General features: G+C 55.2%; 1 protein-coding gene across 1 annotated transcript in view; it reads right to left on the bottom strand.

The window, feature by feature from the left end:
• Positions 1-358: 358 nt before the first annotated feature.
• Positions 359-16,733, bottom strand: part of EFCAB8 (EF-hand calcium binding domain 8) — a 31,706-nt gene continuing 15,331 nt past the window's right edge. The window contains 13 exon segments of the mRNA XM_065893282.1: positions 359-406; positions 1,592-1,796; positions 2,609-2,645; positions 2,648-2,678; positions 3,445-3,623; positions 3,626-3,671; positions 4,833-4,946; positions 6,336-6,473; positions 7,833-7,981; positions 8,307-8,374; positions 12,044-12,174; positions 14,182-14,255; positions 16,239-16,363. Of these exon segments, the coding sequence (XP_065749354.1) occupies positions 359-406; positions 1,592-1,796; positions 2,609-2,645; positions 2,648-2,678; positions 3,445-3,623; positions 3,626-3,671; positions 4,833-4,946; positions 6,336-6,473; positions 7,833-7,981; positions 8,307-8,374; positions 12,044-12,174; positions 14,182-14,255; positions 16,239-16,363 (1,345 nt within the window).

The raw sequence follows: 16,733 nt of genomic DNA, 5'->3' as shown, positions 1-16,733 counted from the left end.
ATAAATTCTGATATCGTGTTCCATGTCATCACTGTATACGATTAGAAATGCAGATGTAAATATTTTTTTGTTCCTGTTCCCTCAATCAGTCACTCATTCTTTATGTGCATAATCTTTGTCATAGCTGAGTCTCACCTGTTCTAGTATTTACATAAGAGCTTACGGAAGTGCTAAAGCCAGTATCTACTGTGAGTATCTACCACGGTTCCACCCATGGAGCTCTCAGCACAGAGCATGGCACACAGTAGGTGCTGTGTAAATGATGGGTAAATGATTACCAAGGTAAACGATCACTGTTAACCTCTGGACCCAGGCGGGTGATAGGAGGTCCAGTACTCGGGGATGGGGTGACGCTGTGCTAGAAGGGGGCAGGCTGCTCAAGCCGCAAAGGGCACAGGGATGGAACCTGCAAGGGAAGGACTCCATACAGGCAGGGGGAGGCAGGTGGAGAGGCTGGCAAGGGTTCAGCTGGACATTAGGAGGGCGGATAAATCAGAAATACACTGTCTCCTGGGAGAGCACCCCGGACAGGCCCTTGCCCTGCAGCAGAACCCACCCCTCTGGCCATCAGGCAGGCTCCTCACCAGCCCCTGGGAACCCTCCAGCACCCAGTCCCAGGGCCTGCCTCTAATGGTCTCCATGGTCAGGGTGGCTTCAAGGGGTCACCTCATCCTCCTGCCACTCCCTGCCCCCTCCCAGCAGCCAGTGGACCTGGGAGCCATTCATATCCAACTTGGCATTATTTCCATAGTTTGTATGAGAACCGGCCTCGTTATTAACAAGAATGTTTTTCTGTGGTACGCGGGCCTCTCACCATTGTGGCCTCTCTCGTTGTGGAGCACAGGCTCCGGACGCGCAGGCTCAGCGGCCATGGCTCACGGGCCCAGCTGCCCCGCGGCATGTGGGATCTTCCCGGACCGGGGCACAAACCCGTGTCCCCTGCATCGGCAGGTGGACTCTCAACCACTGTGCCACCAGGGAAGCCCTCCAAGTATTTTTGAGGTAATTTTTAATCTGAAGGGAAACTCCAAAGTGTAAAATAGATAAAAAGCTGAAGTGCTCTGGAGAAGCCGCTGTAATAGCCTCCAAGCATCTCTCCACAACATGTTTGGAAAACTACTGGACAGGGTGACCCCGAAGGCCCCTTCCAGCTTTAATCTGCAAAGATATGGTCATTCAGAGACTGTATGGCTTCCTAAGTCCTACCAAGAGCCCAGTGAGACCAGAGCAGTAAGCTGTAGTAGTGATGGGTCAGAAGTGAGCCACCTTCAAGGAGACAGTAATCTCGGAAGAACACAACTAGCACCACCAGGCTCTGGAGTCAGACTGCCTGGATTTGGATCGATTACTTCTTGGCTGTGTGACCTTAGGCGAGATGCTTAACCTCTCTGTGCCTCAGTTTCCTCATCTGTCAAATGAGGATAATTATAAAAACTACCACTTACGTCCCTAGCTCCCAACCTCCTCCAGAACAAGCCACCACCATTCCCTCCACTTCCCAGGGTGTCCCCTACCCACCCCCAAGCCCTATGTGGTTCTGGCCTACAGCTGAGAGAGAAGGAATAGGACAGCTTGTTTCTGTTGACCTTACCCTCTTGGGCAGTGAGGGCAAGGGGCTCTGAGAGGCATTGAAATGGAGGATGGGCCCGAACATGCTGATGTTCCAGAAGAGGATGTTCCCATTGTAGGAGGAGGTCCCAAGGAACTGGTTCTGGTACCTGGCCATGCTCAGGACATCCTCCGTGTGGAAGGTCTGCCAGCGTTAGCACAAGAGCACCGGCTTGGTCTTGTGGAACCTGCACACATGGCCAGAGGCAGAAGGGCTGAGAGCTCAGCCTTACTGGTCTCCTGGGAGACCATCATGGCCTCTAGGATTTGAAGCGCTGACCCAGAGGAGGTGTAGATCAGGGATGAAGCTCTGCCCTGCTGACTGCATTTACTAAGCACCTATTATGTGCCTGCTATAAAGGTCCGGTCCTAGGGGCTTTATATACACTAATCTTACAGATTTGCCCCATTCAGACACCTGAGTAAGGATTCAGGTTGAAAGAAGGGGAAACCATGGCCCTAGAAAAGCCCTCTGAAGAGGAAGGGACCCTGCACATGCTCTTCCCTCTGCCTGGAGCGTCCCTCCTGTCCCTAGCCCCTCACTGCTTCACTGAGACCCCTCCTGCTCACTCTTCAGACCCCACTCCACCCTTGACATCCTCAGCTGACCCTTTTCTGACGGTCCCTGAGACTAGATCAGATTTCTGTCCCCTCCCCATAGAAACCTGTACTTTTTTTTTTTTCCATAGCACTCAACAGACTATCACAAATGAAGTTATTTGATTAGTGTCTGCCTCCCCCTGGGAGCTCCAGGAGGATGAAGACTCCATATGCTTGTTTATACCCGTCCCCAGCACCTAGTACAAAGCCTAGAACATATTGGCTGCCTGGAGTGATGAATAAATGGACAGATGAGAGGGTGAAGCAACAGACATCACCCAGCACTAATTTCCTGCTTGGTGTTCCAACCATCAGCAAAGCTAGGAATGGGGGAACCCATCTGAAGTCAGGAGAGAACAGTTAGCTGCCCTCACCTCCCACGTGCACCCTGGCTACTCACGTGAAATAAGGGGTTCTCTTACTCCACCCGGTCATGAGAACACTTTGTTCATACGGACGATCCCACTAATCTGTTGAAGTTGAAAGGAGACAGAACTCTAAGGTACCTCAGAGGAAATGGCTCCAGGCTCCAAATGTCTTCCTAATTATACCAAGCAAGAAATCAAAACTCCCCATAACGATGAGAATTCCCTAGAGGTGATACCACCATATTTTTTTCAGAGTGCTCTCGCATCCCATTATCCATTTGATGGACTTGGAGGGGGCAGATTGGGTAGGTATCCATGTCCCTCTTACAGGGGGATAGCAGGGAAACAGACAAGTGACTTGGCTAAGGTCAAACGACTGAGTGATAGGATCTGGACCAGTCCTCTAAATCCCCGGCTTCTTGGCCAAGTGCTCCTTCTGAGTTGGTTAAAGGACTGTGTCACAGGGGTTACTAATGGGCTCAAGTCCCAAAGTGGGACTGCTGGCTTTGCACTTTGCCACACCCACAGACCATCCCTATAACCGTGGCAGTCATTTCCCAAACAGGGGTACGGGTGGCTCTGAATCATGTGACCCCACTGCTAGCAATGCCATCCAAAGCTCTAAGAGGTAGGGTAAGAAGTGCTAACACACCAAAAGGGCAAGAGTAGCTAACATTTGTAGAACACCTATGAAGGACAGGCCCTGTTACCTGTCTTCATTTTTTGCACAAGGACACAAAGGGTCAGGCAGGCACGAGGCCAGGCGGTCTGCGTGCACAACCTTTCAGAGAGGCATGGACAATAGCATGTCCCAGGGTCACAGGAGCTGTGAGGGGCCCCCAGGCCCCAGCTGATGGACCAGACTGACCTCCATCTGGTCCGGGTTGGGGAAGGTCAGCAGGCATTCACCAACGCTGTAGTTCCACATCTTCATGGTGCCATCACGCAGACCCGTGAGCAGGCACGCCTCTGACTCATCCAGGGACGTGGCGGTCAGCTCCACGTGCTGGTCGCCAGTCACGGAGAACTCGTCATCCTTTTGCCCATCACGACCTCCCACACGCTCACCACGCCGCTCAGGCAGCTGCTCACCACCTGTGGGGGAGCACACAGCCAGGGCTCCTGGAGAGGAGAGGGTCCCCCGCTCCCAGGGGCAGCCTCCAGCTGGCGTGACTGCGGGTAGCTCCGCGGCCACTCTGTGTACCGAGAAGACAGGCGCTCTGGGCCCTCCTGCTGCGGGATAAGCCACTCTTGAAAACAGGCTTTCCTCGGCCCTGTGGCCCCACGGCGGTGCAAACAGGCACAGTTTTTTCAGAAGGAACCAGTGTGGTGAAATCCCCTTTAACTCAGAAATGGCATTTATCAGAATCTATCCAGAGAAAATAATCTCTAATTCAGAAAAAAAATTTACTGCAAAGTCATGAATCACGGGGGATAGAAAAAAACAACAGGAAATACACTAACTGTCCCCTAAGTAGGGAAATGTTGAGTAAAGGTACATCACTCCACCTAAGGCGACATTACAACTATTACAATGAAACAGTAACAGGTGAGCCTACTTCAGACCAACCTTCCTGATGAGAACATCTAGAAAAGCTGGGGAAGGGGGATTTTTTTGAAACTGCTGGAAGGCACTGAAGAGCCCTAAGGTATGAGGGGTGGTGGTGCCACGGGTCCGAATGAGAGGGAAACCCAAAGAGGTGAGCTCTGGCCTCGCGCAGCCAAGGCCATGCTGCAGCAGACTCAGTGGGGCCAGGAAAGAGGTCCCAGTGGCAGTGGGCAGAGGGCCCAGGAGCCCTTTCTGTCCCCATACTTCAGAATCCATGTTCCCAGTTGCCCTGCCCAATGCAGAGATCTCTACTCAGGACCAGGGGGCTGTCCACAGCCTGGGCCTCCCTCCCCTCCCACGATGGACAATGCCGAACCAGGGCTTCCCTGGAAATGGCCTCCAGGAGCAGCACCCACACCCGCCCAGGGAGCCTCGAAGAGCAGCTCACACCTTGTGTTCCATCTCACACTGTATAAAGAAGGCTGCCTGTCCAGAACTGACCTGGGGCGGTAGCCAGGGGCGCACAGGCTCACAGGAGTTTGGTGACCCGCTGACCACGTGGTGGAGCTCCTATCTTACCCGGCGTGACCCCTCTGCAGGGTTGCTGCTCGCCCACCTCCCACTGTCCTGCACCACCACCCAAGCTATGAGCGTCCTGTCCCACCCCACCCCCTGCTGGCCTCAGAGACGAGCTGCTGACCACTTACCTGCTTGAAAACCTTGCTGTAGAGGATGGCGCACAGGGGCGTGCTGTAAGTCGTGGTCTTCTCCTCTGCTCTCCCAGGCCCCTGCGTCTCCAGGCACCCTTTTAGGATGTCAATCTACAGGTGAAGAGGGGCAGACAGTTGGGCAGTCAGAAGGGGCCTGCCCTCAGTGATCTGCCCCAGGGAGAAACTTCCAGTAAACTGAGACATCAAGATATCCTCAACTACACACAGGCCAGCTGATAGCTCACCCCTACTCCACGGCCCCCACTTCCTGAGATCAGGGCTCCCAAAGCCTCGTGTTCCCACAAGATCAAAATCCAAGTCCAAGGTCCCTTTTATAACTTCTGAAAAGCATAAAGCGTCAATCTGGTGTCCCCTCGTCCAGGAAGCCTTCCCTGATTACCTCTGCCTCAGGCTAGGCTAAGGATCCTTTCTCTGTGCTCGATGACGCACCTAGCACACATCTCCGTCATAACGCACAGCATTTTCTACTAAAATTATGTGTTCTCCTACTACCCCGTAAGTTCCTTGAGGGATGGGACAGTGCCTAATTAATATATTCTCTGCTCCTGACAAAGAGCAGAGGGCTGATAACGTGTGATGATTTGAAATGAACTTCAAAGGTCTGTTTAATTCAACAAACGCTGGCAGCCAGTCTGACACTCAGCAGAGACGAAGGAACCCACCAACTCCCTTCTCAAGAAAAACCTGCCACCTGGGAGAGCCAGCCAAGGGCACAAGGACAGCGTGTGTGTCACCTGGCCAACAGAGGGAAGGAGGTCTCAGTGGGGCTTCCCCTTCCTCCCAACCACAAATGACACCCTCACCTCCCTTTCTAGATAGAACCTCCCCCTCTACTGGCTGCTGATTGTCCTTGCAGCCCCCTCAGCTCCCATCTTGTCACAGGTCCCCCTGTCACCCTGGACGGTCAGCCCCTTGTGCTTCTCCCAGGCTGTCCTGTCCTCCAGGGTCAGGACAGACCTCACATGGGCACCAGCTAAGTCATGGCTCATAGACGGTGTTCATGCCAGGTCCCTCCAGGCTCTCTCCTTCAGAGGGGCTGCTCGGGGGTGGGCCCTGCCTTCCTGGGCTTCACGATTTGGCAGGAGGGACAGGCATGTAACCACGACAGGACAGAGTTATAAGGGCCGTGATCAAGGGGAGGCAAGGGAGCTTGGAGCGGTGGGGGCGGGCGGGGGTCTTCTAAGCCAGCCCGGGCCTCAAGGTGGGCTTTGAGGAGAGTCTGGAGGATGCACGGGTCAGGAGGACAGCAGCGTAGAGGGTGACCACTGAGGGCCTAGAAACAGTCCCCCAGGAAATCCCAGGAGACGAGAGCTTTGAGGACCAGGCCACAGAGTCTAGCAGCTTTGTCCTCATGGCACAAAGTAGTCTCAGGACGGACGGGATGTGACCACCCCTCGGTGTCCCATGGGACTGCAGAACGCGGCTGCAGCCCCTCCCCTCTGGGTGCAGACACGGTCCCACCTCCCTCTCGTGCAGCGCTGAGTAGGTGCTACAGGTGAGGCTGTCGTCATCCTTGTGGAAGTATGCGCTGGTGACGGGGCAGTGTCCCAGGGCAAAATGCTTCCTGCAGAAGGACTGGAGGCATTCGTAGTCCTGCATGTCCCACATGCGAATATTCTGCGGGGGTGAAAAACAGGTAAAGAGGCCAAGAGTGGGTTCTCGGGGATGCAGCTGGCACCTGCGGCCTTGGGGTTCTCCTGGGAGCGGGGCCAGGGCACCCAGTGCAAGCACTTCCAAGACACACCCACCACGCTAAGTGACTGCCATGGATCACAGCCCTATGACAGACGCTGTGCTTATGCTCAAATGAGGAAACCGAGGCACGCCCCCCGCCCAGCCTCCCCCAGTGCTCATCGGCTGAGGATGAAGACCTCACAAGGCAGCATTGCCCCTGCAGAGCCTCACTGGCTCCCACCCCAGCCTCCCTCGAGTAAAGCCAGGCAGGGCACAGAAAGAGCTGCCAACATCGTTGCCCAAAAGGCTCACCTGTCCCCCTCGAGCTCCTCCCAGGTTGAGGAAGTGTCCCCAGAGGGGCCCCATGGAAGTCCCTCCAGGACACTCCTCACTCGGGGCATCGGCAGCAAGCTGGACACGGCATGGGCTTGGAGTCCACAGACTGCCGTCCACACCGTGGCTCTGCCCATCGCTGCCCATGAAGGTTTGGGCAAGTCTACTTCTGTCCCCGACCCCTCCAGCCTCGGAGCCTTCATCAGAGGTGACGATGCCCAGCTCCCAGCGCTGCCAGGAGAATTCCAGACAGTACCAACTGTGGGGATGTGTGGGCAGCGTGGCCTGGTGAACCAGAGCCCTGCCAGCTCCTGATCTACCGAGTCCCAGAAGACACAAACTTGTCCCCTGAAGGAGGGCACCTGGAACCATTGGCCTGCATCCCCCAGCAGGTGGGGAGAGACCCTAAACCCATAGCTCAGAGGAGCAGAGTAGCGGGCCTGATCAGGGGAACCCCAGGCATTTGAAAAAGGTCTGGTCAGGCCCTGCAGCCAGGGCAGCCAAGCAGTGGTCACTGGGAGAGCTGAGAGGAGCAAGTTCGGGTCTGTGGGGAGGGAAAGGCTCACATCTGTTGTACACCTACTATGTGCCAGACATTCCTCTGCTCTTTTACCAGCAGCTCTTCTCTAAACCACTCAACACCCATTCTCTGGATGAGGAGACTGAGACCCCATAAAGGGAAGGGCCCTGCCCAACTCTGGTGGGCTGCTCAGAGCTGGGCTCAGGACCCTATGGGAGTGGTCAGAGACCCACGGCCCCTTCATGGTGCACCTGGGGTACCTCCCTCTAGGCCTCAGGCCAGGGTGGGACCTGGACAGGGAGCTCACACCATTGCCCTGGGCCTCAGGCTCCTGCCAACTGCCAGCCAGCTCCCTGGCTGGCTGAGCTCGATCGCTGTCCCCGGGCCAGCATCTCCGCTGGGGAACAGGAGCCAGCGGCGGGCGGCAGGGCCGAGCTCCCTGACGACACCTTGTCCTTGGAGACGCTCAGGATGCTGCCGTGCCTGCTGCTCACGAGAACGTGTGTCACCGAGGTCTGATGCCCCTTCATCAGCCACACAGGCTTTTTCGAGAAGAAGGGGTTCCACAGGCGGATGAGGGGGTCATGGCCACCAGTCACTGAAGTTGAAAACCGGGTATCAGCCACTGGGGCCCTGCGCTGGGACCTTGTCCTGGGGCCAGGCCTCGGACTCCAGCCAGGCTCGGCAGATGGGGGGCGTTGCTATGATGCATCCCTCTGCCCCTCTTGTCCCGCCACCTCTGCCACCATGCCAAGCAAGCCCCTGTCACCACTCCACCCCAGGTGCCGAGGGGCGGGGACCAGAGTGGCTGGCGGCAGACGCTGCAGGGCCTCCGCCTCCGCTCTAATGGGCCCCACCTCCCCAGCAGCCCTCACCCTAGTTCTGCCAGACCAGCAGCCTCACGTGATACAAACGTTACTTACCCAGGACATTCTTTTCTGGGCAGTAATCAAAGCAAGGAATCCCTTTTCTTAAATTCAGCACTGAAAACCTACAGCAGCACAGGGGGAAGGCTGTGACCGGAGGCCTCGGCGAGCCTCTGAGGCTGGGCTGTGGAGGAGCTAGAGGCAGGGCCGCCGGGAGGCCAGGGAGAAGTCACCACGTCTCCACCCAAGGAGAGAGCAGCCCCCAGAACCCTGCCCTGGGCTCACCCTGCTCCCAAGGCAGGGCCAGCACCGCCAGCAGAGCGGCAGCCCCCGCTCAGCCCGAAACCAGCAGTACCTGGAGGAGACGCCCACCTCTCGCGTGCACATAAAGGTGAAAGCAGGCCCAAGCAGGAGCAACTCCTACAGCTGCACCATGCTCGCCTCACTCCAAGGGCAAACTTGACTCGATCTGCACCTTCACTATACCGGGACGGGTGTCCTCCCACCCATGACACAGACCAAAAGGTGCAAGGGGATCCCCCAAAGGCTAGGGGAAGAGAACAAAATGCCCCTGCTACGTGCTGGTCCCTGTGCTGGGTGCTGTCTTGTGAGTCACCTGGACCCCTCACATAACCCTGACATGAGCCCTGTGCCATGATGAGGACACAGAAGGAAATTAAGGAGCTTGCCCAAGGTCCCATGGCTGGCAAGGTGGGGGGGTCAGTGTTCAGACCCAGGGTGGGCGTGGCCGGGAGAGGCAGTAGGCTCAGGAACCAGAGCTCCAGGACAGGAAACGGTGTGGCAGGGCTGGAGGCCCGGGGGATGGGTGTTGGGGAGCCAGGAGGCCGTCGGGGTGCTCAGGAGGGCCAGGGGACCCAGGCAGGGCTTCTGGGAAGATCAGGGGAAAGGTCAGGCCCAACAGCCCTCACAGGCCCCAGAGCCCTGGGAGCTCTGTGCCTTGCTGTGCTATTCCCTCACATCCACACATCCTGCCCCGCCAGCTCTTTCCATTCAAACTCTCCCTTCAAAACTCAACTCCAAGGCCTCTAAGGCAGCATGCTCTCCACTGAACTTGCCCCTGTACTGCACCTCTGCTACTCCCCAGGGAACTCAGCTTGGTTATCACCCTAGAGGCTCCCTCTCCTGCGCTCTCATTATTCATCTGGGCCCCAAATCCTCTTTGTTCACGTCCCACTACAGCCCAGGGCCCCCTCGTTTCTGCATCAGCCTCCCAGGAGGGCCTCTTAACCTCCCGCCTTGCTCCCACTCCCCTGTGCTCCCCACTCCACAGCCAGAAGGATTCCTCTAAAAGTCAAAACTTCACCAAAAAACCCTAGTCAGGGAACTAAGATCCTGCATGACGCACGGTGCGGCCAAAAGAAAAAAGAACCTTAAAAAACTTCAAGAAGAGCATATCAAATACCTGTATTGTCAAACCAGGTAAGTCTCCCTCCATGCTTATGTGTGCAGAGAAATGTTCTGGAAGAACAGTCACAAAACATGACCAGAAATCATTTCAGGCCGATTCACCCATTTATTCAACCAAGATTTCCTGGCTCCTATGCCCTTCCAGGATGACCAGAGGCGCAGACAGGATGCCCCTGCCTTCACTGGAGCTTTTCTTCTAGAGGAAAACAGCCTGCGCAAGTAAAGGAACAGAGGGACAGGGAGACGGACGTGTACACATCATGGCAAGTCCTGCAGGAAAATAAGCAGGTGGCTTTGACAGGACGGCTGGCTGGAGGAGACCAGATGGCACAGATGGCTGCTGTGCAGAGAAGGGACTGGAGGGTCAGAGGGGACGCAGGGAAGAAGTCTACAAGGCCACTCCAGAGGCAGAATTTGGGTTGGCGGTGCCAGGCCCCACCTGCAGAGGCTACGCCCCAAGAGGGCATCCCCAGAACAAGAGACCGGCCAGCAGTCAATGGTGCCACCTGCTGGCCAGTGTGTGTACTTCATACAGACAAGAAGGAAGGGGGTGTGTGCTCATGTGTATGACTATATTCTGCAAGTCACCCCTAAAATATACCTCAAATCTCTCCGTGTCCACGCCAGGCAGACTCCAGACCACCATCACATGTAGTCTGGATCATTACAATGGCATCCTCACCGGTGTCCCCATCTCCCCTCCTGCCCACATACGTACATTCCACTTGCAATAGAGCAGCCAGAAGGATGCTCCCACACACCAGAGCACGCCATTCCTCAGCTCAGAACCATCCTAGAACCTTGTCTATATCTGATTTCAAATAATCATAAAAAGATATTTTTGAGACACTTGGGTAAAGATTAACTTGGACTGGTACTAGTGATATTAAAGCATTATACTATTTCTCTACTTTTGTGTGTTTAGAAATCTTTCATAATAAAAATGTTTAAAAAACAAAAACAAACAAAAAAACAGGCAGAGAGGAGCAATGCAAAGGCTTGGGGGCAGGAACATGTGTGAGCCACAAGGGGGCCCCGTGTGGCTGGAGTGGGAAGGTGGCAGGCAGACCAAGGAGCCTGTCATAGCCTCCTGCCCTTGAGACCCAATAAAACAAGAAGCTGAATGAAAGACATATCACAGACATGAGGTAATAGTCCCACCAAAGCAGAGAGATGGACCTCGGCAAACCAGCTCCAAGCAAAATCCCACCACACCGCCCCACTCAAAGCACAAAAACCAAGACAGAAGATTCCCCACCGCCACAGGCATACACTCCCCTCCTCCAACCTGCAGTTAGTTCCAGGACTTGGGGATTGGATAAGGGAATGGGGAGAAAAGCCCACAGGATTCCGGCTTTATTTATAGTGCTTGAATTTTTTACGTATGTACGTATACCTGTGTGACTAACAGTTGAGTTTTTTTTTTTTTTTTTTTTGGCCGCACCGCTCATCATGCGTGGTCTTAGTTCCCTGACCAGGGATTGAACCCTCGAGCCCAGCAGTGAAAGTGCAGAGTCCTAACCACTGGACCACCAGGGAATTCCCAACAGCTGATTTTAAAAAATAAAAAAGACAGAAGATGAAAAGATGCCTCCTGGGGTAGAGGAATCTAGAATGAAGGAAATAGATTAGAACCATCTCCAAAGAATTAATGTGGCCAACTAGTGAAACACACGCTATGTACAACACTCACTCATGTAAGCCCTGAGGTAAGTGAAGGGCTATTATCACCCCCTTTTACAGACAAGAAAACTGAGGCTCACAGAGGTGAAGCAACTCACATTCATTCCTTCATTCAGAAAACATTTTTCTGACTGTATCCTTACACTACGTGCTAGCTTCTGTGCTGAGTTTTGTGTATAAATTGGTGGATAACAGAGGCCTCATATTTTTGCTGCTGGTGGCAATGCCAGAATGATTAAAGCCAGATTCCATAAAAGTTCTTATCACAGGGAAAAAAAATGCCTGTGTGTGGTGATAGATGTTAACTAGACTTGTGATCATTTCACAATATATACAAACATCAAATCGTTATGTTATACGTCTTAGTATAAACTTAATATAATGTTATATATCAATTTTCAAAACTGACAACCTCAATTTAAAAAAAAACAGACTCCAGAGCCCATATTCCAACCACCACACCTCACTGTTGGCCCATAGGACACACAGTGCTTCCTTGGACCCAGCGTGATCCACAGAACACTGTATTACTGCCCACAGGAGAGGCCACCGTCCCGGAGGCAGGTCCCCTCTCAGGAGTGATGGCCACCTGTGGCTGAAGTGAAGCCAGAGTCCCGGAGTCACTGTCACCACCCACCCCCTCCCAGCCCCACCACCTCCGCCTGGAGACAGGTGCTCCTTACTTGAGGCTCTCTGGGACTTTGGGCGGCAATATGGTCAGCACCAGAGAGGACTTGTCGATGGCTGAACAGGAAGCCACCAGGTTCAGCTGGGGGATAAACTTGACCTGTTGACACCAGTTGGGGTGGAGAGCCTGGGAAGAGAGCAGTGGTGGTGGGAGACCCAACCCAAGGACGGTCATCCAGGCCCAGCCACCAGATGGGCTGGAGGGGCCAAGAGATCCCCAAGTCTATGCCCCTCTAGTTATCACAGCTCTGACAAAGTGCTCCAGCCCCACAGTCCTAGCCCAGGTCATGTGATCAGGGGTGTGTGGCCACCATTTATCAGTGGAACAGGTTAAAAGCACTGAAATCTGCTGTCAGGTGAACTCTCGCTTATAAGTTAGAGGACAGGCAAGGTCTGGCCCATCCTAATACCACTGTCTGTGGCCCCACGCCAAGGTGGGAGGGAGGATGGATCCAAGTCCGCCTAGTCCACAGTCGCTATCATCCACGGGGCGCCCACCATGGGTGAGCCTGCGCTTCCCGGCCCCACCGCTGTCCGTGTTTGTCGGGAAGTGGTTTGCAGTAAGCGAGGATGTTATCTGGTACAAGTTGGGCGAGATTGGGACTTCCCCGAGACTGGGACTTCCCTGGCGGTCCAGTGGTTAAGACTCCGCGCTCCCACTGCCAGGGCCCGGGTTCGATCCCTGGTCAGGGAATTAAGATCCCACAAGCCGTGTGGTGTAGTGAAAAAAAAAAAAGGCTGGGACCCACAGGTCAAGGGCATGGCCTGGCTGGACAGGCTCCGTGTTCTGGCCCAGTGCTTGGCCTCCCAATCTGGAGATTTTCCTCTCCAAGACAAGAATGGAGGCAAGGTGAGCTGGGTTTTGCATGATCTGTTTCACCAAGTGTCTGTCGTAGTGAAGGCTGGAGGATGATTTGATCACCAATGGCCAATGACATAATCAATCATGCCTGTGTAATGAAGCCTCCATAACAACCCAAAAGGGTGGGGTTCTGAGAGCTTCTGGGCTGGACAACATGTGGAGGTGCAGGGAGAGTGGAGACCCGGACAGGGCATGGAAGCTCCGTGCCTCTTCCACATACCTTGCCATCCTCATCTCTTCCATCTGGCTGTTCCTAAGTTATATTCTTTTCTAATAAACCAGTGATCTAGTAAAGTAAAACGTTTCTCTGAGTTCTGAACTGTTCTAGCAAATTAATCGAACCCAAGGAGGGGGTCGTGGAAACCTCTGATTAATGCCAGTGGGTCAGAAGCACAGGTAACAACCTGAACTTGGGATTGGCATCTGAAGGAGAGGGCAGTCTTGTGGGACCCTTAAACTGCGGGATCTGACACTATCTTGGGGTAGACAGTGTCAGAATTGAGTTGAATTGTAGGACACCCAGCTCGTGTCAGAGAATCGCGTGGAGATGTGGGAAAAAAACACACGCTGTAATGGGTGTCAGAATCCTATAAGCACTGCAGGTGAAGGGGTGAAGGCAGAGGCTGATGGAGCAGGGCTGTTCCAGGCTGGCTGGTTGGGGACCCAAGGGAAGCAGAGGGGGGCGTACAGTATGTGGGGGGAGAGCACAGCAGCCTGAAGGAACGGCGTGTGTCAAGGCCCTGAGGTGGGAAAGGGCTTCGTGTTCAGAGAACAGCCAGGTTGCTGGCGTCTCTGTGTCAGAGAAAGGAGGAGAAAGGTAGAAAGCAAGACTGGGAACAAGCCAGGGGCCAGGTCCGCTCGTGTCCTGATGGTCGTGGGGAGCACTTGAGATTTTGTGCAAGACAAGAGAGCTCCTGGGGGATTTGAGCAGAGGAGTGACATGACTGCATTTCTAGCTCAGGATTCCTGAGGCTGCTGAATGGACAAAGCACTGCACAGAGAAAGGACGTGGGGAAACGGCGAGAAGCTGCTGCAGCCACCCAGGAAGACTGGTGTCTGAGCAATGAAGGCGGTGAGAGAGACCAGTCACACCTGGGGTGGTCTGGCTTCTGCACAAGGAGCGGACGGGATCCAGCCGCTGCCTCCACCCCATCCCCAGAGACCAAGCCCCAAGGCCAGAGACGGAAGGGCAGATCCACCTGCTGCATTTTTGTTTTTTTACCTGTGCACAGCTAATTACCATGGTTACAGCCAAGGAAAGATCCCACTTACCCTCAGCTGGCAACTTCTATACATAGGGGACTTCTCATTTAAGAGCTTCTGTGTGGAAACATTGGTCCAGTGATCTGATAGGGGAGAAAATCAAGGCCCATGTCACCAGCTCTCCTTGTTTGTAGAATAAGCAAGACCTCAGAAGACCCCTTGAGTTGGTTTGCAACTCCCATGCACCCCAAAAGGCTTTCCCAGCCAAACGTTCACTCAAGCCTCCCTGTGTCCTGGTAAGTTCAGTGGGGTGAACTCAGCACCCAGAAGACAGACTGGGGCCAATAAACACTGCTGCCCAGAGTCCCCCTGCCAGCTCCTAGCAGAGCTGGAACCAGATTTCGGGGCTCCTCACTCTCCCCAACTGGTTGAGTCTCCATTAGGGAGCTCCGACTCTGCTGGAGTGGAGAATGAACTGAGATCCTGAGCTCTTATTCGTTCTGAAAATAATCATTTGGGAGTTTGCCATCATGCTTCAAACTACTGAATACATGCCCCCCCTTGTCCGGCAAATACAAGTTCCAAGAAGGAGAAGTTGCACGCATGCATCGTAAAGCGAGCGTGTCTGGCTGGAGCAAGAGCGGTAAGCACAGCCTTGCCCTCCCACTTTGCTCTCCTTCCACCTTCTAACAAATCCATGAACTGACTGTGCTTACCCCATCTGAATAAGGGAACTGAGGCACAGAGAGGTCAAGCAACTGGATCTAGGTCATACAGAGCTGGTCTGTCCAGCCCCTCCCAAGTCAGCATGCCGCTGGGCCCCCCTTCCTGTTTGTCCCCAGCCTTCAGTCAGCATGGGGCATGGAAGGACTCCCATCCAACACTCTAGCCTCGTCTGCCTCCCCTCCAATTTCCTGTCCACCACTCGGCTCAAAGACCACCACCTCCTGTGCCAATTCCCAGGGTGGCACAGAGCAACCACGGTGGGTTGGGTCAGGGCAGGTCGGGCACCAGGGGCAGAGGCAGACGAGACAGGACGCAGCAGGGTGCCAGCCCCCTGCTGCGTCCAGGGCAGGATCCACCTTCAGTCCGGCCAGTGGCGGATGCTGCCCCAACAAGCTGGGCAGGAGGTGTCACTGAGGCCTGGGAGCCCCTGGAGCCCCTGCTCAGAAACTCTGGCTAGAAGCCCAAGTGGCCATTCTGGAGTCCTGGATGGAGAGGAGTCAGTGTCCCTGGGGGCTGGGACCCCGCCCCCCGGGGGATGCGGAGCGGCCTGGAGGTCTGACACTGCGGGTCGAAGGCCCGATCCCGGGCAGGGTCCAGTTCAGATATGTCCCCGACAGCCCCAGGCCCCAAGGCCTCGGGATCTCGTGCCCCTAGGCAGAGCAGCCCCAGACAGCATCCTCCAGCATTCAGTCGGTTTGGGATACAGCCTAGCAAGTGGTTCAAGTGCAGGCTCTGGCGCAGACTGCCTGCTTCAGATCTCAGCCATGCTTAGCCACTGTGGGGCCAGTGTAAGCACTTCTCCCCCTAAACCCCCTGCTCCTCCTCCCTTAACAGGCTGTGACGACAGCAGCCCCTCCTGGCAGCAGGCGGGAACTGCAGGAGGTGACTGCCCAAAGCGCTCAGCACCCAAGGGCTCCGCAAGTGTCCCTGTGCTGATTCACGCTGCTCGTGCGGAGTCGGGCCTTCCTCCAGGCGCTGCGAGGAAGCACAGCCTCCTGGGCAGCCTCTCCGCCCCACCCCAACACCCACCCACAGGCAGCTCCCAGCCAAGGAGAGCAGAACCCTCCTCACGCCATGGAGGAAGCTAGCGCCACCTCCCCAGGGCCCAGAGCGGGTCACATAGCTGCCACAGGTTCTTTCTTCCTGGTATGAGGAGGGTCCTGAAGCGCCCCCACCTCCACCCCGGCCCTCGCGTGCACAACTCCCCACCTCCAGAGAGATTGCCCCTCTCCCCAGCCCCGTCCCGTGTCCCACTGTCACGCCATCACCCCATCTCCCACAGGCGGCTCTGAGCTGAGCATGTGGGTGCAACGCCTTCCCAGGGACTCGAACCGGGAAGCAGGGAGGGGAAGGAGCTCCCAGGGCAGGACCATCTCCCCCACTCCCCACATCTCCGCTACCCCATCTGGAGGTCCTGGGGAGGATTCAGGGGTTGAACAGCCCATGGGTCACATCGTTGGAGGTGAAGACGATGACATTGCCTTTGGTGTCCCCATAGCAGAACACAGCCCTGTGATAGTCAGACCTGAAGAGGCCCCGGAGCCGGCTGGGTGTGTCCAGTGCAACCCTCCGCCCCTCCCCGGCCTCCAAGGCCTTTCTCCACTTTGGGAGCGAGGGCAGATCCCACACAACTTTCCAGCCTTGACCTCAACAGCTGACAAACGTGGGCCCAGCCGCCCGGATCCAGACCGTTGGTGAACCAGGTCCAAGAGAAATCAGCACTTTTTTTTTAACCAGAATAAATGAATCCCTGGTCCTTCAGCTGCTCTTTGTCAAGTCACCCTACTGATGGACCATGATGTTCCCAGAGACACAGCGGGACAGGCTGAGTTTGATGGCTGACTTGGTGAAAGGAAGAGGGGCCGACAACAACTCTGAGGTCTGAGTGACCATGA

Source organism: Phocoena phocoena, chromosome 15 (assembly GCF_963924675.1).
Source record: "Phocoena phocoena chromosome 15, mPhoPho1.1, whole genome shotgun sequence".
Classification (NCBI taxonomy): Eukaryota; Metazoa; Chordata; class Mammalia; order Artiodactyla; family Phocoenidae; genus Phocoena; species Phocoena phocoena.
This window is presented reverse-complemented; position numbering and strand designations above follow the sequence as displayed.